This window comes from Molothrus ater, chromosome Z (assembly GCF_012460135.2).
Source record: "Molothrus ater isolate BHLD 08-10-18 breed brown headed cowbird chromosome Z, BPBGC_Mater_1.1, whole genome shotgun sequence".
Taxonomy (NCBI): domain Eukaryota; kingdom Metazoa; phylum Chordata; class Aves; order Passeriformes; family Icteridae; genus Molothrus; species Molothrus ater.
This window is the reverse complement of record NC_050511.2, coordinates 25,473,809-25,497,655: the sequence shown is the minus strand read 5'-3', so window position 1 is coordinate 25,497,655 and position 23,847 is coordinate 25,473,809. Positions and strand designations below refer to the sequence as shown.

Below are 23,847 nucleotides of genomic sequence, written 5' to 3'. Positions count from 1 at the left end.
AGCGTGGCCTGCGCGGCAGCGGGGCCGGCGCTGCGGCAGCTGGGCCTGCCCGGCTCGGCCCGGCCAGGGAGCCGCCGCAACACGGGAGGCCGAGCCCTGGCCGGAGCGGGCAGCCGTGGCGCGGCGTTTGAACCGCCGAGGCGGCCTGTGGGCCGCGGGGCCGCCTTCACCCGGCGGGCACTGGGCACCTGTTGCTAGTCCAGAGACAAGGGCCGCTTTGGGTTTGACCATAGGGGGCCTTTTTTCAAATTTATTTATTTATTTTCAAAGCGGGCGCGTCTCCGCCGATATCCGCCGCTCTTTCGGGTTCCCCCGCCCAGCCCCCAGGGCGGCCAGGCGGGAACGGGGCCCTCGGCCCGGCGGGTCCCGCCGAGGGGGCCGGGAGTGCCCCGGGGGGTGTGCCTGCTGTCCCCGCGGCAGAGAGGGGGCGAGCTGGGGCCTCTCGAAGTAATCTGGGGCCGGGATTCGAGGTGAAAGCCGTAGCTGGTGGGGGTAGTGCCGCTGGCAGAGCCGCTGCCTGCGCGCCCTCGTGGGCCTGCTGGTTCTGACACTGCGCATTTTGGTGCGTGGTCAGGATGTTTTTATTTGTCTGTAAGCTTGATCTTGAAACTCGGCTCTTTAAAATTCACGAAAATTAGGAGCTCTACAGTACGTAGCTTCTTGTACTGCTTTGATTTGGTGTTGTGGATTGATGTTTTTTCACTCCCATCCCTCCTCTTCCCCTTCCCACCGCGGCCCTCCCCCCCACCCCTCCCTGCTGGTTACTCTTCATTGTAGAAGTAGTGAATACCAAGGTTTTAAGAAGTAAGGATTGAGAAAGCAAAACCTTAAATTAAGACTGATAGAAGTATAGGCCTTAAAAAATAAAGGTCTCATCTATTGTTTCCTGCTCCTTGCACTAGCCATAAGTGCTATGAAATTTATAGAAGTGCTGAAATTCTATGAGGAGTTTTGTTACCTGGATCTCTTTTTATTTAAGGCATTTTCTTGAAGGTCTCCACAGAAGGCAACAGAGTTTATTTAAGTAGGTAAGAACATATGTGTGTCTGTATATATTTATATTAAGAGTTTAGATTTAAGCCAAATTTGCTCCACTTCTAGACTTTTGTAGCAAATGCAGTGACTGTCAGGAAGGTTTCTGCTCCTGTCTGAAAAGTGAAGGTCAATTGCATCTTCATCATCTTGTTCTTTCAGCTGTGTTCTACATTTTTAAAGTATGATTGCTTTCTTTGAAAAATCCTAGAGTCTAAGGAAGTAGTCTTCTGATAATGCCCCAAGCTTAAACTGATGCTCTTTAGTATTTAACATATCAAAGTTTATAGGAACAATGTTTATAATGTAGCTTTAGTGTAAAATTACACTTTAAAGCTTTGCTTCAAATAATTTAATTACATCTTGTTTGGTTATTAAGCTATAGCATCATATATGCATGATGGGCAGTATAAGTGATGCTGTCTGTCTTGATGATGTATAGAACTTAACTGAACAAAAGTCCTTTCAACTGATGCTTGAAATTCTTTTTAAGTGATAGTGAAAACTCCCTGCTGTGTTGATGTTGGCTAGTAAAGGTTAGAGGTAGAAGGCTTTGTGTGTGTGTCTGTGTGTAAAGGTTCCACACACAAAAAGAAAGGAATTATGATGTCTGTTGTGTTCTAGGATGCTGTTTAATACCATGTCCAAGTGGGGTTGTGATTAATGGTTTCAAATTTAAAGTACTTAGTCCATAATTTTTTGTAGAAAAAAATCAAAAAAGTTGTGCATTTATTCTGCAATGCTGTTTCTTTATGATGCTGTTTAGCACACTTGGGTGTTCAGGTGTCAAATGCAATGAAGTGGGAAGGATACATAAGCTAAAACCCTTTGTTAGTAAAGTTATAAATTAGTATGGTTTCAGATATTTTTCAGTTTAATTTATTGTATGTTTCATGGAATGAAAAAAGTTAAGTGGGTGAAGAAGTTGCTAAGAAAATTGGTCCAAGAAGTAGTCTTAATTTCATAGACCAATTAAGTGTTTTCTCATTAAGTTTCTCTTAAATACCGCTCTTTTTGTTCTTTCTTCTCCATTCTGTTACATTTTGATCCATTTGACTACACAGTTGTTGGTAATGTTGAGCTGTCTGTTCCAGTGATACAGCTTTACAGATATCTTTAAGGATCTGTTAATTTTTATGTCTGCCCATGGATTACTTTAGACTTCCCCATAACTAAAAGCTATTGCTTCAGTGAGAAAATTACAGAAACTGTTTTTAGGTTGTTCATACTCTGTATGTCATGAGGTTATAGTCACAGCTGATTGTTATATTTGTTATGTACTGCTACATCAATTCAATCATTGTGTCCAGAAAGCTGTAAATATTGTATGTAAAGATTCAACTTTCCTTAACAGTTTTTCTCTTCAGAAACTAGAACAACTTAATCAGTATCCAGATTTCAACAACTATCTGATTTTTGTTCTTACAAAGTTGAAGTCTGAAGGTAAGTTCTTGAGATAGTGACTTTTATTTTAATTTTTTGGCTTTCAAAAAGAAATTTATTGTTTTGCTTCAAAGAAAGAAAGAGCTGGCTCTAGTCAGCTTCCTGATTGGTTGACCTGTCTATAGTCATGTAGAATTCAGTGCACTCAGTGGTCTTTGTGGGGAAAAAAATCTGATAACTTATTAGTACTTGCAGTATCAGCCTTAGAATGAAATCCATTCTAAATGGCCCATGAAATCTTCTGAGAATGTTAGAGCATTATGCCTCTATTGGACTGCAGTAAAGTTGTGGAATAACTGTGGTGAATCATGACTATATACATTCTAAAACATACTGCTAAGTTCAATTATGATAATTATCTCTGTAGTAAGGGGACTGCTAAATACTTTGAAGACTACATATTTAGAGTTGTCCAAAGATGTCTGTCATAATTGTCATTCTGAAGATTTACTTGTAGTAAAAAAAAGTTAGAAATCAATCATGTTGTTCTATTGTTATGGACATTACAGTACACACTGTATATGACATAGTTTATAGCCTTTACCAGTTGGTAAATTCAGCCAATTACTTTGTGTTCAGGGTGTGTGAAAGATTGTCTTCTCAGTGGACTACAGCTATTGTTTTGAGGTGTCTTTGACAGAGAAAGGAAAATTTGTTTAAAGGTCTGCTTTAGCACATCTGTTTCTTTACATGTGTTTGTAATTGTGTTTGGTTGTTCGGGTAGTTTTCTAGGTTTTTTTCCTTTAGTGTTCTGCTACTAGTGCTTTTTCTGCCACTTGATGTTTCACATCTTTGTGAATGCTTGCTTTTTCCCTTTGAATTAGATTTTACTTATGTGTGGCCCTGTAATGTTCAAAGAATTGTCAAGAATGTTTGTCTACATTTTAAGTACTGTTTTCATTGTATCACCTTGCTTCAGGAGGAGGAAAACAGAGTATGAAAGTATATTTTCCTGTTTCAAGACTAGAGTATATCTAAGTGCTTTTGTGTGTTCTGTGTAGGAAGTCACCTAGTAATCTGTAAAGTCTCTTAAGTCTGAGAGCATTTTCAAGACTTGAGTCAGCCAGGATAAGGTATCTTTGAATACGGTGCCAGTGTAGATACCATGTCCTTTATACCATTACCAGAAAAATTTAAAGCAAAGCAGTTCCAGTAGTGGGACATGGAATCTGTACAAAGGATGTGACAAGAAGGATGTTTCACTTTTTCTTTTTGTCCATGAATTTGTTTTCTGACACTTACACAACTTCCTGATTTCTCTTTCTTCATTCACCATTTGAGCCTGAGGTTCTAGATTGTCATAGATATTTGGTGTTTAGTGGTGTGTCAAAATCTACCTTCCGAACAGAACTATTTTGGTTATTCTGTAGTCATATTTTCTCTTCCTTATGTTTAATCACATCGACCAATGTAGAATTTGATAAAGAGTAGGGGCTGTTATGGAGTGTAAAGCTGTTTTATCTGAGGGGAAAACAGCAGGTTGCAGCAGGTTGAGAGGCCAAGCAAGCTGGGAAGAAGTAGCAAGTTAACTTCCAGGGAGCAGTGTTTTGGATCAAATTGCACTGATATCTCTCACAAATACATCAGGTATATTGTGAGACTGTTGGAGAACATCTCTTACTCTGGTGATGCCCTTGTCCAGCATCGTGACATTTTTAGAATCATAACCTTTTGTCCAAAGCAACTATTTTTTACCTTCGTATCTCTATTTTGGAAATTTGCAAAATTTGAAGGTATCGTAACCAAGTCTGGTTGGTGTTTTTCATAGTGTTTGCTAAATTCTAAATATTTGAATTCCGTTGCCTTGCTTAAGTGGGACTAATGAAGAATAGCAGGAGACTGTTGATTGGATTTGCTTTGAATCCAACCAACAGCCCTTCACCTTCCCTCAGGCTCAAGTAAGGTAATGAGACTTAGAACTGCTGGTCAGCAGCTGTAATACTTGGACAGAGTCATCCCAGTAGATAGCTGACTTCAGTACGACTGAGAAAGCATTCTGTTTTCTTCCCTCCTGAAGCAGTTCTGTTGGCTGTCTGTCTCTACAGCCTTGCCACAGACCAAAGCATGGTAATTCATACTGTTAGAAGTTTATGTTTTTATTGTGTCCATACTATTCCAGCAGAAGGAGCAATGAAAATAGGCTTATAACATATTTGACAGCTTTTTCAATAAAAATTACAGTATTTTCATAGTCCACGAGAAAAAGATCTTGGCTTGGTAGCAGATGGAACTGAGATTTGATTCAATTTTTGCTACTGTTGAAACTTCTGCTGAGAAAATAGTGCTTAAGGATACATTTAGGTGACAGCTCCTGAATGTGGGAATTCTGTCATTTGGTTAGTTGAAATGTGTGTTAAATAGTATCATTCTACTTCAGTGAATGGTATCGTTCTACTGCAGTGAAGATTGGTTTGTCTTTGACCTGAGTCTTAGACCTCTGTGGACAATTAACTTTGCAAGAAAACTTCTACAACCCTTCATTTACAAAACTGGCTTTCACTGAGCCCTGCCTTTAAGATACTAAGGTAAACCTTATGTGTAGGAAATTTGCTTTATTTTAGCACTGTTACTATTCAGTTGAAAAAAAAACTGTTACCTTCTTTTCCTCTAGCTACAGTTCCATCAAGCTTCTTTTTCTGAATGCTTATGACTTACTGGTTTAAGACCTATTGTGATAATCCTACATGTAAATAGGGGTTTTCTTGGCTTTGTTTTTAAATTTTTCTGGGCCCTGTCAAAGCTTGTTAAGCTTGGGTCTTCCTGGAAGCAGGAATGCCCTGCTGCCATTTCATCAGTGAAAATGCGTGGTGTACTTTGCTGCTACAGCATATAGCCCAAGGTTTAAGTACTTCATTTTTTCTTCTTGTTTTTTTGGGTTTGGTTGATTGTTTTTTTGGGGTTGTTTTTTTTTTTTGTTTTGGTTTTGGTTGTTTGTGGGGCTTTTGTTTGGTTTTTTGTCATTTGGGACTTTCTTGTTTTTGTTGAGGGTTGGTTTGTTTGTTTTGATTATTTTAAAATTAATGTGCATTTCTAAAGATAGAGTTGGGAATCTGAATGAACCCCAGTGTTAAAAATATCACAATATAAAACTTGTTAAGGAAACAGCATTTAGTTAGACAGTGGGCAGGGTGATGAAATAAAATAAGATCCCAAGCCATTAAAATTTAACATGTAGATCTCTAGAGTGTAGTTCCCACGAAGTATGTTGCTTAGAGATCTTCCTTAGCTAGGTAAGATGGAGTCCAGATTAACTGAAAAGTAGTCTGAATGAAAAAAATAATTGTTTTGTTAATTTATCTGTAAATGAAGATATTACGTGTAGGCACTGTGAGTCTAGTTGTTCCTTCTTGGACTGGAAGGTAAAAAACCTCACAGGTAATGTAGTAACACTGTCCTGTCCTTAGTGTTGGGTTTGTGGTTGTGTTCTTCTAGTGTCGTCTGAGGTGAGCTCAGAATCCTCTAGTCTTCTGTATTCTGTTAATAATTTGTTTTCTGGAGTGTTGTGTGCATGTTGCTTCTCAGATAATTTTCTGGGTTTTGTGTATTTGACTGAAACAGTCCAGTGCTACATGGAAGCATCAGTTCTGCTTGTTGCTTTTTTCATTTAACTGCAGCTTCCCATCTTTGATCCAAGTCATGCACCTATATCCCCCTTTCCTTGTTTGCATTATTGCATCCCTAGTCCAGGTATGTTTCTTTGAAGGAAAGTATGAGAATGTATTTTCCTAATTTCAGCCTCTTTGCTGTCTTGCTGAGGCCTGTTCTAGTCTCTGCCTAAGGTGTGCTGAGGTAGTTCTCCAAGATATATGAAGCCTGAGGCAGGTCAGAACCTCTAGATGTCATAATATGGACAATTCATGCTGCAAGCAGAAGTACTGAGTTTGTTTCAGACCTTGCTGACTGCAATGATGCTGACTGCAATGAAATTTCCAAAGGTGCCTATATGAAAACTTGCTTTGTTTATGCCTTTTCTAAATCAAGATCTGTAAGATATTTCTTTCTCCTTCTACTCCAAAATAGACAGAAATAGCATCCTTCTTAATTTGCATTGTCCTGTTGTAGGACAACTACATCAGTTTCCTGGTGTTTTTTGCTTAGTTTCAGTCCAGAATTACACCACAATTTTATTTCAGACAACATTCTGAACTTTGGGAATGGGAGATGGATGTGGCTTGCACTAAACTATGAAAAGATGATGTCCACTGTTATTTAATGTAACATGTTTAGTTTTGCATTATTTCTATAAAGTTCTGCATTCACCTCCCCTCCTTGTCTGCTGGGCTCTCAGCAGGTACTTACAGTAATGGGAAAATATAGAGAGAAATGCATCATGGTCCTGATAATTTCTGCTGGCTTGTAAAACTGCAGTTGTCTATTCTGTTGCAGTTGCACAACTGTGATCTTGTGAAGGTGCTTTAGTGACTGACTTTTCACCCCATCCAAACATGGGAACTCTAGTATTTATTCTCCGCAGAGTGTTATCTGCATGGATTGATTGGTCACAGTCAGTGGTGTATGGCTATTGCAGTCAAGGATCAGAGTCCTTAAAATGATCTTTTACTCTGAAGGTGAATGAGCTGAAACTGAGAACACTGCTTTAGTGCTGTTTTTGTCACAGGCTTTAAGAATGGTCTTTTGAGCTTATTTCCAAAATACTTCAGATTTTTATAAACCAGTTGAAGACAGGAGAACATGGTCTCTGCAGTTCTTGGTCTTGTTCATGTGATGATCTAGTCAATCAGAGTACTTTGATCCGGAACATTACCATGGAGACAGGTCCTGTCCCCACCCTACTCTCTCCCCTCCCTCCCCCTAGTTTTTGTTTCAACAGAGCTTTTACAGATAGTAATTTATGTTCTGGTAATCATGACACTAATAATTAATCTAGTTTTGCACATATAATTCAAAATGGCTTTTTATCAGATATTACTGAACTCTGAAATGTTCATGTGAGTTTGATGTGAATGTTTTCTGCTGAATCTTTAAATTTAAACTTGATCCAGAGAGCAGTTTTCATGAATCCATTCCATTAGGATCTTTCTTGGCATATTGAAAGGTAATTGTGGCTAAGCAAGAAAAAGACTGTGATGTGAGATTACATGTAGATTTGCCAGTTACCCATTTCAAGAAGATAACTTTGAGAAGGATTAATCCAGAAAAGTGATTCAGGAGTTTTAGTTGTTAAATTAAAACAGAAGCTCCCTTCACCTACCACTTCCCTCCATTACAATCACTCTACATATCACTATTAAAAATAATTGTCAAGCAGTGAAACGGATTGCATTGCCATTCAGAAATCAAGTCAGATTAATCTGCCTTTACAGTTTAAAATGCTGCATACTCTGTATGATGTCATACTAAACAGCAAAGTATTCTCTGAAGTTCAGATATATGAAGAATTATGAAAAGACTAATTTCTGCTAATGAGTACATAAATATAATAGTTGAGTTGCCTAAAAGGGAAAGAGTAGAATCATGGAATATCCTGAGTGGGACGGGACACATTCACAAAGTCACGAGTCCAACTCCTGTATTCTCCTATGCACAGAATACCCCCAATAGTCACACCATGTGCCTCAGAGCATTGCCCAAACGCTTCTTGAACTCTGTCAGGCTTGGTGCTGTGACCACTTTCTGGGGAGCCTCTACCAGTGCTCAGCCACCCTCTGGGTGAAGAACCTTTTCCTGATATCCAACCTAAACCTCCCCTGACACAACTTCAGGCCATTCCTGTGGGTCCTGTCACTGGTCACCACAGAGAAGAGATCAGTGCCTGTCCATCCTCTTCCCCTCACCAGAACAAGATGTAGGCTGCAATGAGATCTCCCCTCAGTGTCCTCCAGGCTGAACAGACCAGGTGACCTCAGCTGCTCCTCATAGGGCTTCCCCTCAAGGCTCTTCAGCATCCTCGTGGTGCTCCTTTGGACACTCTCTAGCCTTGCATGAGGCTATTGTGGCACCCAGAGCTGCCCCCAGCACTGGAGGTGAGGCTGCCCCAGTGCAGAGCACAGCAGGACAATCCCCTCCCTTGCCCGGCTGGCCATGCTGTCCCTGATGCCCCCCAGGGTGGCCCTCCTGGCTGCCAGGGCACTGCTGCCCATGTTCAACTTGCCATTGACCAGGACCCACTGGTCCCTCTCTGTGGCACTGCTTTCCAGCATCTCATTCCCCAGTCTGCCTGCACATCCAAGGTTGCCCCATCTGCAGCTGCAGAATCCAGCAACTCGTTAGAACTTCATACTGTTGGTCATTGTCCAGCCCTCCAGTTTATTGAGGTCTCTGCAGGGCCTTTCGGCCTTTGAAGAAGCCAGCAGCTCCTCCCAGTTTAGTATCATCAGCAGACTTACTTAGTATACGTACTATCATATAATTAATTTTGTAAGGTTAGTAAAAATTCCATGGCTTTTCTCAATGTGCTCACTAATTATTCCTTTCCGTGCTTCTTTAGGGATTTTGTAGTGCAGGTTTAAGTAAAGTCTTCTCCTCACAGATTATTTATTTTGAGTTTTGAAAGAAACTGAATTTGATTGTGGATTTGTTATGTGATTCAGTGCTTCAGGGACAGTTTCCTGGAGCTCTTTACTTTAAACATCCATAATCGAGAATATGAAATCTCCATTGTTATTTCTTTCCTTGTTCCCGAAGGCCATAGAAGGAAAGAATTGCTATGTCATTGTCTGAAGTTCAAGTAGTCATGGATAAGATCTGTTTTTGCCTTAAAATAAATCTTTAGGTGTAAGATGGAGGTATTTAATCAGCTGTTTCAAACCTTACCTTAATGTTTCTTTACAGGCTGCAATGATTATTTCTTTATATGCTATTTTAAAAAGTAAACTCTCATACTCAGTGATGTTTGGTTGGTTTTTTACATCAAGCCTAAATGTACTTAAAATGCCAGTATCAAGCATTCCTATGGGTTGTTTTCCTGTAGAAAGCCAAAGTGTTGCCGGTATTTCTAAAAGAATTCTGTTCAAACCAACACCAAGCAGTGTTCGATTCAATGCAGTTCAGAGGTGCCTCCTATTTGAAAGGCTGTATGCTGGTGTCTGATTTAGGCACTTTGGAAGCAATATCACCACCTCTTTCTAGATTTTTAGAAAGCATACTTACTGTTAAGCATTGGGATGATAAAGCTTCTAGCATGTATGTTGTCTTGCAGTGCTGGGCCAGATGCAGTTGGATAGTGAACCATTTTATAATACCAAATCTGTTTTAGTAAAGGAGTGCCCATTACCACTGTTCATGTACAAGTTAAACATCTTTCCTTTAATGTCACAAGAGAGTGGAACCTAGAAGAAAAAAAACAAAATACTTTTAATACTACAAATAATAGCATCCACAGTATGTTTTACCAGCTCCAGAATTGAGTATCTTTACTGTCCATAGAAAGGGCACATCTAGACACCACAGTTTCATGCTAATACCAGTAATAGGATAAGCATTTCTACGGCTTTTGCAAAACATTTTAAACTCCTTTCTTCTCCTTCTGTAATAATATAATACACATTCTTTAGAACCCCCATGAACTCAGGCCGTCTGCTTTCAATGGGCATTCAGGAGCAACTGTGCCCTGACAGAGCTACATAATCATCAAAGAATGATACAGTAGTTTTGGTTGAAAGGGACAGTAAAGATTAATTACATCTCCCCTGCCATGGGCAGGGATGCCACCCACTATGTCAGATTACTCAGGGCCCTATCTAACCCTTGAAAAATTTCAGGGATGAGGCATCCACTACTTCTCTGGGCAACCTGTTCTTTTTCCTCATCACCCACTGAGTAAAGCATTTCTTCCTAACATCTAATCTAAATCTCTCCTCTTTTAGTTCAAAAATATTCTCCCTTGTCTTACCACTATCTGTCAGTGAAAAAAGTCACTCTCTCTGCTGAGAGGCAGCAATTGAGGTCTCCCCAACGTGTTCTCTCCTCCAGGCTTTACAACCCCAGGTCTCAGGCTGTCTTCACAAGAGAGATGTTCCAGCCCTCTGCTCATCTTTGTGGCCCTCCTCTGGACTTGCTCCAACAGGTTATTGTCCTTCCTGTGCTGGAGACAGCAGAGCTGATGCAGCACTGAAGGGGGGGGACTCATCAGCACAGAGTAGAGGCAGAATCCCCTCCCTCACCCTGCTGGCCACACTGCTTTAGATGCAGCCCAGGATGTGGTTGGCTTTCTGGCCTGTAAGCAAACATTGGCTCATGTCCAGCTTTTCATCCTCTAGTCCTGTGCTCTCACTGGTTTCTTCTCCCAGTCTGTACTCATCTAGGATTGCACTGACCTAGGGGCAGCACCTCCCCTTGGACTTGTTGAACTTCATGAGATTCTCATGGACTCATTTCTCAAGCTTGTCCAGGTCCCTCTGAATGGCATCCCTTCCTTCTGTTTTGCGCTGTTCAGCTGCACTGCTCAGCTTTGTCATCTTCAAATCTGCTAAGGGAGCACTCAATCCCAGGTGACAATGACTGTAGTTTGCACTTAGACTGTGTAGGGGGTTGATAACTCCTTTGCGCTATAGCAGTTGTCTGCTTCATCTAAATTGTCACACACTGGCACTTCAAGCAAGTGTAAATTCAACAGGACAAATTTTTAGTTTGATATCTCCAAGGAAAAAGCATTCACATAACTTCAAGTGATGGATGTTTTTCTCTGAATCAGTAGATATACTACTGATCAGAGAAAATTCTGACTGGCAAGCTGTAAGTCTCAGGAGCTTTGAACATTGCAAAATGATAAGTGCTCCCAGTTTTCCACATGTTCATTCCCCTATAAAGAAGGCATGACTGATGAAGTCATAGGTGGAAACTGAAAACTGAAAAGATGGATTTATAACTGCTCAGAAGAGCAGCATGGTCACCCAGCAAAGCATCTCAGATAAGTCTCATTTTCACTGTATTCTTAACCTTCCTGGTAAGAACTCTTGTGTAGCAAAATTAAAAAAAAATCTAAGGTCCTAAAATCATAACAATAATGAAATGTTAAATGTATGAAAGTGTATTTTCCTATTTTAGCTAGATACACATCTGCTTAGGAAGAACACCTCCAGTTGTGCCAAATCTATGTTCTGATGTTAACCAGAGTGTAACCTTGTATTTCTAATTAAATGTCTGATGATAATGTTCAGAAAAGTCAGCCAGAATGAAGGGAAGAAGAAAAAAAAAAAAAAAAAAAAGGAAGCACATTGAGTACAGACTTAGTAAATAAACAGGAGAAGGTTTTCCTTTCATTAAATCCTTTCATTAGGGGAAGAAGCTTTACTGGCTGGTAAGGGTATCAGAGAAACAAAGCAGTATGGCCTTAGAACATTTACACTTGTATGCTACCACACAATTTTCTCTTAAACTATACCTAGAGGATATAGACAGAAGGAAAACTAATCAAAATTTCTACTGTGCGGCACCCTGTACAACACCAATGTTGTATCCTGTATTTTGTGTTTCCCAATACTCAGCGGTTTGAATACAATTCTGAATTACTCTTTTTGATAACACAGTCTTAGTTTACTCATTCAGGTAATCCTTGTGTACCAACAGCTATTCAAATAACAGATTAGCACATACTTTAAAGATTCACCTTTGATATATTCAGAGAGTGCCAAAACCTCTACTCATCTGACAAGGCAGTTTCTTCAGATAGATTAATGACTCTAAATCTGTATTCATTCACTGCCAGGTGCTGTCTAAGCAAGTTCCATTGGGAATGTCATAGTTTCCTTTTCCTGTGCACTTGACTAAGCACAAAAGTCCATGTTGTCATCTTCCTCCTCACCCTCAAAAAGTAAATGCCAGAGACATGACATTACTTTTGAATGTAATGTTCTTAAACTACAGCATTGTCTTGCATTTGTTGTATGGTTTAGGACCTTTCAGTGAATCATGTTCTCACCATGCTAAATGCCAATTTTTTAATAATAATTATTGTGCTCTTGATGGAATTCTGGGAGTGGTTTAGCTGCTGGATCAGGAGGCAACACGAGACTTCAGCCAGGTTGTGGAGATTATTGATAGACAAGCTGAAAGTAGAAGTGAAACCAGAAGATTAGTTCTTTAACCTTTTTTTTTTGTTTTGTAAGTCTGTAGAGGTATACAGAATTTGGCATTTTGATTGACATGTGGTAAATATTAGTTAGAATACAAAACCTTCCAAAATTAATTGTAGTGGGTTGACCTGGCTGGATGCCAGATCCCTGCCAAAGCTGCTCTGTATTTCCCCGTCTCATCTGGACATGGGAGAGAGAATATAACAAAAGTCCCTGGATTGAGATGAGGGCAGGGAGAGATCATTTGCTGATTACTGTCACAGGCTTGGGGAAATAATTTTCTCTCTGACCAGTCAAATCAGATTAGGGTTTTGACAAATAAAGCCAAATCTTAAAACCACCTTCCTTCCACCAGAGCCTAACTTTACTCCCACTTTTCTCTACCTCCTCTCCCCCAGTGATGCAGGGGGACAGGAAATGGGGGTTGTTATTAGTTCACCACATGTTCTCTCTTGCCACTCATTCCACCTCAGGGGGAGCACTCCTCATACTTTCCTCATGTTCCAGTGAGAGGTTCCCTCCCACAGAAGAAAGTCTGCCACAAGCTTTTACAACATGAATCCTTTCAACAGGTTGCAGTTCTTGCCAAACTGCTCCAGTGTGGATCTCTTTCATGGAGTGCAGTCCTTCAGGAGCAGACTGCTCTAGTGCAGGCTTCCCACAGGGTCACAGCCTCCTTTGGACATCCATCTGCTCTAGTGTGGGATCCTGCATTGGGTGCAGGTGGATATCTCCTCCACCGTGAAACCTCCATGGGCTGCATCTCCTGCCTCTCCTTCAGTTACCTTAATGTCTGCAGGCTATTTCTCTTACATATTCTCATACTTCTCTTTACTCTGGCTACAATTGTTCTTGCATAGTAATTTTTTGTTTCCTTTCTTAAATTAGAGAATCATAGACTATGCTGAATTGGAATGGACTTGTCAGGATCATAGAGTCTAGCCAGCCCTGCACAGGACATCCCAAGAATCACACAGTGTACCTGAAACTGTTACCCAAATGCTTCTTGAACTCTGTCATGCTTGATGCTGTGACCACTTCCCTGGGGAGCCTCTTCCAGTGCTCAGCCACCCTTTTGGTGAAAATCCTTCTCCTGATATCCAACCTAAACCTTGCCTGACTCAGATTCATGCCATTTCCTCAAGTCCCATCTTGAGAGTGAAGAGGTGGCCATCTCCTCCTCTGCTGTTTCCCCACCATTGCTGATGCGCTCAGCCTTGGCCAGCAGCCAGGTCCATCTTGAAACCATTTGGCACTTGTTCTGTGGAACCTGGGGGACACTTCTTGAAGCTTCTCAGAGAAGTCACCTCTGCAGGTCCTACTCTGCTACCAAAACGTTGCCACATAGACTCAAATGTAATAACTAACAAGTTTATTTTTGGTAAGCAGTTCAGTACTTCTCCCATATTGTCCACAGTTCAATTTTATTTACACCATCATCTTAAGAAGCATAACTTACTATTAAATAAATATGCAAAAGTCAGTATCAGCAGAACATTTCCGAGTTTGTTTTGGTCTCTTAGAGACATTCCTAAGCTTAGGCAATTTAGTTAAATTATTTTCCATGACTCACATAAGTCAATGGAGAACACTGATTAACTTCAGTCTAGTCACTACATTTCAAGGTCATTTATGTGTTGACATTACTGAATGTTTTGAAATACCATCACTCCACTCCTGACGTGATAGTACCCATAATCATTTATGTCAGAAGTGTTACACTTAAGGCATAGTCCAGTATCAAAAAAACCCAGGATTTTTTTTCTGCTAGGAAGCTTGTGAAGCTGTTTTTGTGCTGTATTCTTATATATTAGGACAAAAGAAATTGTTCATTTTCCGCTTCCCATATTACACAGTTCTGGTGGGATTCTTATTTTTTGAGTTTTATCTCTTTTAAGTCAGTCTTATTAATACATCAGAAATTTTCGTGTGCAGCCGTGACACTAGTCATTGTCAATACACATTTTGTATTTGTACATAATAAATCCATATTGATAGTTAAAACACAGAATGACAGCTTATTTCTAAAAAAGGCTTTACAGCTTTAAGATGGAGATTGACAGACAGGCAGTTCTGCCTTAGAAAAAGTCTCACCCTCACATCTAACGTTGCCAATATCACAAGATATCAGAGCAAAATAATAGCCATGCTCATAAATCATTATATCACAGCTTGTGAATGGAAAAATGTTCTCAATCCAGTCACTCAGTTCTTTTAGCAATCCTAGCAAGTTATGTTTGACCTGCTTGTTAAACTAAAGGGCAGGAAGGAAATGCACAGACAGTGGAAGTAGGGGCACAGCACAGGAAAGACGTGGAACAGGTCTAGAGGAGGACCACAAAGACCATCAGGGGGTTGGAACACCTGTGTAATAAGGAAAGGCTGAGAGAGCTGGTGTGTAAATCATGTGTATCCAGCATGTAAAAAGTAAGGCTTTGAAGAGGTGTTATTGCAGCTTTTCAATACTGGAAAGAAGGCCTATAGGGAAGACAGGGACAAATTTCTAAGCCAGGCCTATTGTGATAGGACAAGGTGTAATGATTTTAAGAAAGAAGGATGGTTTAGACTACATTTATGGAAGACGTTTTTTACAGTGCAGGTGGTAGAACACTGGAACAGGTTACCTAGAAAGTAGTGAATGCCTTATCCCTTTAAACATTCCAAGTGAAATTGGATGGTGCCATGAGCAACCTGATTTAATTGAAGATGTTCTTGCCCATGGTGAGGACGTTGGATAAGATAACCTTTTTAAGGTACCTCCCAACCCAAATCGTTCCATGATTCTAAAAGGCACGGTGAAGCATGCATGTGCTTACCTGGGCTTGCAGGTGGGCTACAAAAAGCTTGTTGCTTCCACATACACAATCTTTGTTGTACAAACCCTTGGTAGAGGAAATGTGGCTGTTTGAGGACACACTTTGTTTCTTAAAAGCACTGCAGTAACCCTAAAATAATCTGTGTAATGTGACTGTGCATCCATTTGCTCTGTCTGTTACTAAAATTCGGAGCAAGTATGAGAATCTTAAAACAGAATTGAATATTTCCTGAGAAACAAATGAAATTGTTATGTGGTTTTATTTTAAAGTGAGGCAATGTGGGAGAGGAATCTTCAACTGATGAACTGATTTGGCACCAAAGATGATACTAAATGCCAGAGGTCTGCTTCACATTCCTTCTTTTTCTTGTACTATATGTTCTTGTCAACTCTATACTTCCAAGTTGACTGAGACAAAAGGAGACAAGACTGTGAGCTTTTTTGATGGGAGAAGCATATGGCTGACAGAACTAATCACAAAATTTATGAAGACCGAGGGGTGTCTTACTCAGCTCTTAAGCCATCTGCCTATAATTTTGGTGTTACAGCAAGAATTCCATCCAGACCTATATTACTATCTTCTGACAGTGTAGCTGTTAAGTTGTTGAACAGCCTGTATTCCATGAATAACCTTGTCCAGTCATATCTGAATTTTTTTTCTTAAACTAAGACTTTAAGATGCAGTGTTATGTCTTTCTTTATTTTAATGCTTGGATATCAGATTCTGGGCTGCTTCTCTGTCTCAAGTGGTTGGTGTTTGTTTAGCACAAAGTCCTTTGTGATTTCTGCTTGTCAGCTCTCAAATTTTTGATACTTATCAAAACTTTATCAAAGGTTTTGCTTTTTTTAAAATTTTTCTTCACTTCCTCATTTTGTTACTTCTTTTTCATTTGTCAGAGATACCACTTCCATTATGAATCCCATGGAATCTTTGTTGCAGATATGTGGAATAATCACTTCCTATGAAGGATAGTTTTTCTGTTGTCTTGGCTAAAAGAATGCATTAAAGATATATCATACTTCTGCATACCATAGAATAGTTTGTGAAGAAAAAAAATGGTCCTGAAGTTTCACCTGCATGTGATCTTTATTTTTATCTAAACTGGTTGACTAATCCATGTGGTTTTGACAAAAGTAACTTAATAATGTGTGTATCTCTGCTTGATTAAATTGAAACTGTGGCTTTGTCCCTTTTGTAGCTGTAGCCAGGCATTCTAATGGATTAATGTTTTTTCATAATGCAGTGTTTAATATTTTCATTCTAGAATATATCCTAATAGTGACTAGCCTACTGTATTCTAATCAGACTTTGATTCTCACTGATTTCCTTCACACCAAGAAGATAGTGCTGGATGATAAGGAGTTACAGTAACTACTGTGTTTGGTGTCTGTGGCTGTTAATGATAATGGGTTTTTTTGCGGTTTGCAAAAGTTTTAAAACGTGGAAATTAAAGGAGGACTCCTTTGGCTTCTTTTCTCCCCAGGCACAATTTTAAATCATCATAACAATTTATGAGGGACTGAATTTCTTTAAGATATGTGTACCTACCAATGGATGACAGTTATGTAAAGCAATCAGAGCTTGATATACTTTACTGGTGCAAGAATTGATGTAAGGATTTTACTTTGAATTTGAAGACTATCTCAAAATTACTTGATTGACTTGCCAAGTAACTATAGTAATACTTGTGATGGCTCACAACTAAGTTGTGAGGTTGAGAGAAGTTTGTCCACTCATACAATCTTTAGTTTTTTATTTAAAATAATAAACCCTCTTTTCCCTCCTTCTCCCAGAAGAGGTGCTGGCAAATGTAGAGCTGTGCAAGTGAAGTGAGTTTTATTTTTTATGTTGTTTAGAAGTTGGTATTTAAATCATATAGTGTAGGTAAAGTTGTAGAATTGTCTCAAATATATATTCATTGGATGGCTTCCTGGTTTATAAAGTTATTGAATTCTAAAGGACGTGTTTGTTTCTATATCAATACCTTTGTAGTTCCAGAGCATTCTAACTAATGCTTCTTTATAACTGAAATATGTACATAAAAGACAAGATAAAAAAGTCTATGAAGGCACTCTGGTTTTGGCACTCAAAATCAGTTGATAAAAATGAATTTTAATTTCTGATCAGCCAAACAATCCCCTATCTTCTGAAAAGCATCCCCTATCTTCTGAAAAGCTCTGTTTCTCTTCCAATTGGCATAAAGTGTCCAATGTCTGTCAGTCAGCTGTCAGTCAGACATTGCAGTGTTGTGAGACTCTTGGTGTTGTGACCCAGTAGCTTTAGTTTGAAAGTACTTTATATTTGAAAGTTGCATATCTTATTTTTCTTATTTCTGTTAGGTTAATAATAGTTTTGAAGGGCTGGAAGAGATCCCTGTGTGGACTAGTTCTTGGCACAAAGGAATTCCTTATTTTGTCCAAATCAGGACTTCATAGCAAAAATTCAACAAGTGGCTAAAATGCTGATTAAAATTAGCTTCCAGTGTTATTAGGGTTCCTGTAAACTAAATTTAAATTTGTTTATATTTTAAACTAACCTCTTCTATATAGAACATTCAGATCTTTCACTTTCAGCATATGTCAGATGTAATACCAAGTTACTCATGTCCTTGGTTAAGAACGAAACATGAATCTACTCCACTAGAAATGGAAAATCTAAACCATTCTTTTTCCATTCCTCTACTTGGCCCAGTATCTTAGAGAAAGCTCAGTGAACAGAACTGAAACTGTTGCCTGAACTTAAATTCTTACTCAATTCAGGTCAGTTCTGGTTGCATTTATTTTTTAGCTCATACTGTGTAACACTTTCCTGTTAACATTGTCTAAAGATTTTTTTTTCCTACTTCCTCTAATTATTAATTTATTATATCAGAATTTGGCATTTCCAAAGGGATTGAAGTCCCTTACTTCTTCGAAAAATGGAACACTATATTCATGTGGGAATAGGGGTAGAGGTTTTACTGCACAGTCACTACATCATTTCCATATCCTCCTGTGGTGAAACCGGGTTTGTGACCAGTTTCTTACAGTAAGAGTATTGCAGCAAGCCTGTCAGTATAATCAGAATGTCTGAATGTCTTTGGCTGACAAACACCTTTAATAGAGTTTCTTGTATCGCATGACTTCATATCTGTTCCTTGCTTGTATGAATATTCAAAACTTTCTCTTAAAATATATAGTTTGTTATCCAATATTCTAACTTTGTATAAACAAAAATAATGTATCACAGAATCACACAATATGTTGAGTTGGAAGGGACCACCAAGTCCAGCTCCTGGCCTTCACAGGACACCCATGTGCAGAATCACACCATGTGCCTCAGAGCATTGTCCAAACGCTTCTTGAACTCTGTCAGGCTTGGTGCTGTGACCACTTCCTGGGGAGCCTCTACCAGTGCACAGCCACCCTCTGGGTGAAGAACCTTTTCTTGACATCCAACCTAAACCTCCCCTGACACAATTTCAGGCCATTCCTGTGGGTCCTGTCACTGGTCACCACAGAGAAGAGATCAGTGCCTGTCCATCCTCTTCCCCTCACCAGAACAAGATGTAGGCTGCAATGAGGTCTCCCCTCAGTGTCCTCCAGGCTGAACAGACCAGGTGACCTCAGCTGTTCCTCGTAGGGCTTCCCCTCAAGGCTCTTCAGCATCCTCGTGGTGCTCCTTTGGACACTCTCTAGCCTTGCATGAGGCTATTGTGGCACCCAGAGCTGCCCCCAGCACTGGAGGTGAGGCTGCCCCAGTGCAGAGAACAGCAGGACAATCCCCTCCCTTGCCCGGCTGGCCATGCTGGGCCTGATGCCCCCAGGACACGGGTGGCCCTCCTGGCTGCCAGGGCACTGCTGACCATGTTCAACTTGCCGTTGACCAGGACCCACTGGTCCCTCTCTGTGGCACTGCTTTCCAGCATCTCAGTTCCCAGACTGTGCATTCAAGGTTGCCCCATCCCCAGCTGTCACTTACCCTTGTTGAACTTTATATGGTTGGTGATTGATTTGTGTACTCTGAACCTGAAAAGGTTTGTTAGGTGAATTGATGGGTGTAGCTGGAAGGAGAGATAAGGAAATGAAGATTAATATCTATATATAAGCTTTGATCTTGTGGCATTTTCTGAAAATATGTTTTATTTCTGTAAGCTGATTGAAGATTGACTGTAATTACTTTCTGTTGCAGATGAGCCAACACGTTCCTTGAGTGGTCTTATCTTGAAGAATAATGTAAAAGCACATTTTCACAACTTTCCAAATGGGGTAACTGACTTCATTAAAAGTGAATGTTTGAACAACATTGGTGATTCCTCCCCCTTAATTAGAGCTACTGTAGGTAAGTTTGTTCTTAATGCTGTCCTCTGCATACTGAAAATGTTTCTGGTATAGGTGAAAGTTGTAGTAGGGACATAAAGAGTTACAAAATTAGTAAAGTTTTGTGTTTCTCATAATTGTCACAACTTCACCATGTTTCAATGAAATTTTTCTTTATTGTGAATATAAAGTTGCCATACTTTAGATTCTTGTTATCTTAGAAGTGATGTAGCAATTCAGTTCATATTTCTTGAAATGTAAGATTTGAATCTTCCTAAATTGAGCTTGCTGCCAGCTTATATACCTAAAAACAGGAACACGGTAAAAGCCTGACTTAAGAGCTATTGCGGTGCTCTAATTGCATCAATGAAATGCTTCTGTTAGCTGATTTTCTGCACCCCACCCCCTATATGCCCACATATGCACATCCCCTCAAGGGATCATCATACCACGCATAAGGCATTCACGTAAAGAGCTTCTGTCAGAAAACAGTAGGTAGGTGTGGTGTACAGAACTTCATAGTATCATAAAATCTTGAAATGATCTCATAAGAGGCCTTAAAGATTATCTAGTTCCAGTGAGAAGTTTTATTTGTTACATGAATTTTTGATTTTGTAAATACCTTATCTTGATACACATCTCTCATAAAATACGTATATTTGTTATTTTTTTTTTATAGTTCAAGATGAAGTTGCTTTTCTGTCTGTTCTTTGATAATATGATTTCCTTCAATGTTATAGTAATTTTCCTGGTCTGATCAAAAACTAGAAAAACATAAAGTATGTATTTGAATACTGAAAATGGGTATGGGTGTCAGTTCAGAAAGAAATTCAGCTTTTTTCAGATGGCTCATCTTTTAAAATAATCTATCAGTTACTATTTAGAATCATTTGCTTTTTCTATAGGATTCCTTCTCCAGGCATTCAGGTTATGGACTAAAGACTAGAGGAAACTACTCATTTCTTTAAGTAATTTCCTGCTGTCTTACCAGTTGTGAAGCTGCTTTACTATGAATTCTATTAATGATCAATGTTCCTAATGAGAGTAGAAATAAGTCTTTGAGTGACAGGTACTCTTTGAATTTCAGGTTGTAGAAGTCACGCTTACTTCTTTGTTCATATGAGTTCTCAGTGGAGTACAATAGAACTAGCTAAGGAACGTATTCCAGCTCCATTTGTTTTGCTATCTTAGGGTTGTTTGGTGATGGTCTGTGGGGTTAGGGAGGGAGGGAGGGGCTGTTTGTTTTCAAGCAGTTACTCTGTAATTTTTCCTGATGGGAGATGCTTGTGGATTAGTAGCTTAATTATTGTTCAGCTTTAAGTGATCTTTGCAGGAATTATTAGGCATATAAGAACTCTGAAGATGAGTAACAGCTGATGAACTGCATGCTTGCATAAGTGTTGCTGTTTTGCATGTGTTTGGCACCTTTCTGTTTGAATTGCTGGATCCTTGTAGCTATCTGAGCTTGGTCTAATACCCACTGGATTCTAGATACTAGTGAAGTGTAAAGAGGTTACTGTCTAGCTAGACAGCCTTCTTAGCATGAGTTGGCAGGTGGAGATTAGGGCTGCTCTTTTGCTGAGTACGTGTTTTTGCAGTTCAAGCGCTATCAATTTAATGAGTCAATTGGAAATAATATCTCAGGAATTCTGAGAGCAAGAACATCATAATGGCATCAGAGAAGATTTAATGCAGTATTCACTCTCCTTTGTGGTCTCTAGCATCTAGTGCTAATCAGACAGAAGGTACCTTTTGGCCCAGATGGAGGCAAGCTGGTCAATCCCATCTTCAGAAGTCACATTGCTGAGGAGAATGAGCACATGACTTGAGACCAAATGATAACTGCACATTGTTTTATCCTTACTTAGCTTGTCCTTATTCAAATTCCCAAATGAATAACACAGTGTATCTTCTCTGTGCTGTTAACCAGTTGTATAGCTTTTAAAACCCCATGTGCTAATTTTGAAATATAGATTCAATCTGCCTTTGTTGAGGACCCACAAATCCACAAGGATGTAAATACATCTCTTAAGATAAGTGTCTGCAACTGTTCTTAAAACTTTCTAGGGACTCTAGTCTGGCCAGGACCTTAGTATAATTCCGATTGAAAGCAAGGAGGGAAAAGAGTTCAAGTATTTTAAAGTAGTGGAGGAACTGGAGAGTTGAAAGCTAACGATTGCCCTTTAAGGGGGAAATTCATTATAAAGTTCAGCTTTTAAAAGTTAAAAAGTTCAGAAATCAGCTTCAGGAGTTACAGAGGCAAAGCACCATGTGTACAGAAAGTTTATAATGGCATGTATGGCCTGAATTGCAGGCCAGACCATTTCATCCTCTGAAACCAGTTCTGGGACCTTGAAAAGATCCAGCATATTGCATCAAAGGAATAATGTGAAATATTTATTAGTAATTGTGAGTCCTGTCCAGGATGTCCTTTGCTCTGTAATGCTGTCCTTTATTCTTTCGTATTTAACCAGAATTTTTGCATTTTATTCCAAAGAAAAATGATATATTGTGAGTAGCTCAAGGAAAAAACTTGGGAAACTTCTTCCATCACTTTTTGCTTGGGAGATTACTAGTCGTAGTAGTGTTGAGCTCTTCTGTGTAGTAACTGCCAGTAGCATTAAGGATTGTGCTAGCTGTTATATTTTGCATTGAGGCAAAATGGACTCATACAAATTCAGTTCTAGTTTATAAGCAGCTTTCTCAGTCCCTGTCACCTAATTAGTTTTTCCCAGGATTTCTATATGTGCTGGAAACACAATTAGTCATTCTTTGGGGTGACCTGTGTGTTTGCTGGCTCTCACAGCTCCTAACCGGCTGACCTGCCATAGTGTTTAAGCTCTTAGTAGGTATCTTGGTCTTAGAATGTGTCCTTAATGTTTTGCATGAACGTAGTAAAGTTGTAAGCATGTAATTTATCACTAGGTTTTAAGTTTATTGAATGACAGATTCCCACATCCATGCTTTCATATCATATCATAGTAAAAAAGAAGTGACTTAGGATGGATACTCTGTATTTATTAAAGGTCCAGAGTTGCACAGTGTTTAGTAAATTTAGAGCCAAAACTGTCCTGCTGTGGTATAAATTATACAGATATATAAATGTTATAAATTACAGTTTCCTTAAGTGAGGTTACTTAGTGCTTGATTTCTAATACTTGAGTCCTTCATAGCAGCAGGAAGGAGCAACCCACCTTTGCTGTTGAAAGCCCTTCAAATAACATTTGCAATTAAATTGCACTTCCTCTTTTTATGCATGCCAGTCCTTAACAAAACCATAACTTTCTTAGCTCTTTAGAGATTGAGAGGAGAAAAATAAGAAAAATGTATATGAAAGAAATGAAAGCATGTGAGATCTCATTTTCTCAATTCTTCTGTTTCTTTTAGGCATTCTGATAACAACCATCGCCTCAAAAGGGGAGTTACAGAATTGGCCTGAACTCTTGCCAAAGCTCTGCAGCCTGTTGGATTCTGAAGATTACAATACCTGTGAGGTAAGGAGATTTATAGAAAACAGAAGAGAATCCATCTGAATGTCATGATTTTTTTCTCTCTTTGGGGACACTATGTATATGTATTGTGTGTATGTCTGTATGTATTTATACATGCCCATGTCTTCTCCTTGCAGAACAGCGGCTCAGATTTGATACTTTTTCTTCTAAATGTGGTCCATGTTCTTACTGTTCATTCAAACAAATTGATTTCCTTTGCATAAAAGTGGAATAAGGTTGCAGATGGATGATCATCATATCTCAGCTCAGAAGTCTCCTGAAATTACTGCTCTGTGATGCCTAATCTTTTAGGCCCCATTAGCATCATTAGCCCATTAGCAGTGTTGAATTTTGTCTTACATAAAAGTACTGTTCATTCTTTTTGTAACTTAACCTGGAAAAGTGATCAATTGCTATATCAAGGTGAAATGAACTGTTTTGTTTAGTCTGCATGAAGGGAAATAAGTAAATAACAGTTTTAAACTAACAAAAATATAAGGCTGTGTCTGATGTAAAATAATTAAGATTGTGATCACAGCATTTGAATTACTTAATAATGTCTCCATGAAAGTGTGAAACATGTAGTATAAAGTGACCTTCAGAGACAACTAATGATCAAAATGCCACATTGTTTTGTAGGGTTTTGTACTTTTTTCTTTCTGGAAAATAACCCCACATTTGAAAATTAAACTCAATTTGACCATATCTCTCTTTTGTCCCATAGTGAATCATG

The 23,847-nt window shown here is 39.2% G+C and overlaps 1 protein-coding gene across 3 annotated transcripts in view; it reads left to right on the top strand.

The window, feature by feature from the left end:
• The window catches only part of TNPO1 (transportin 1), a 73,984-nt gene that overhangs the window by 17,488 nt on the left and 32,649 nt on the right, over positions 1-23,847 (top strand). For all 3 annotated transcript variants that reach the window (XR_004982034.2, XM_036402867.2, XM_036402868.2), the window contains exons 4-6: positions 2,400-2,475; positions 19,496-19,645; positions 23,011-23,117. Coding sequence is in view for 2 of the 3 variants with exons in the window: in XM_036402867.2 (XP_036258760.1) it covers positions 2,400-2,475; positions 19,496-19,645; positions 23,011-23,117 (333 nt within the window). In the remaining variant the exon portion in view is untranslated. The remainder of the gene's footprint in view (positions 1-2,399; positions 2,476-19,495; positions 19,646-23,010; positions 23,118-23,847) is intronic.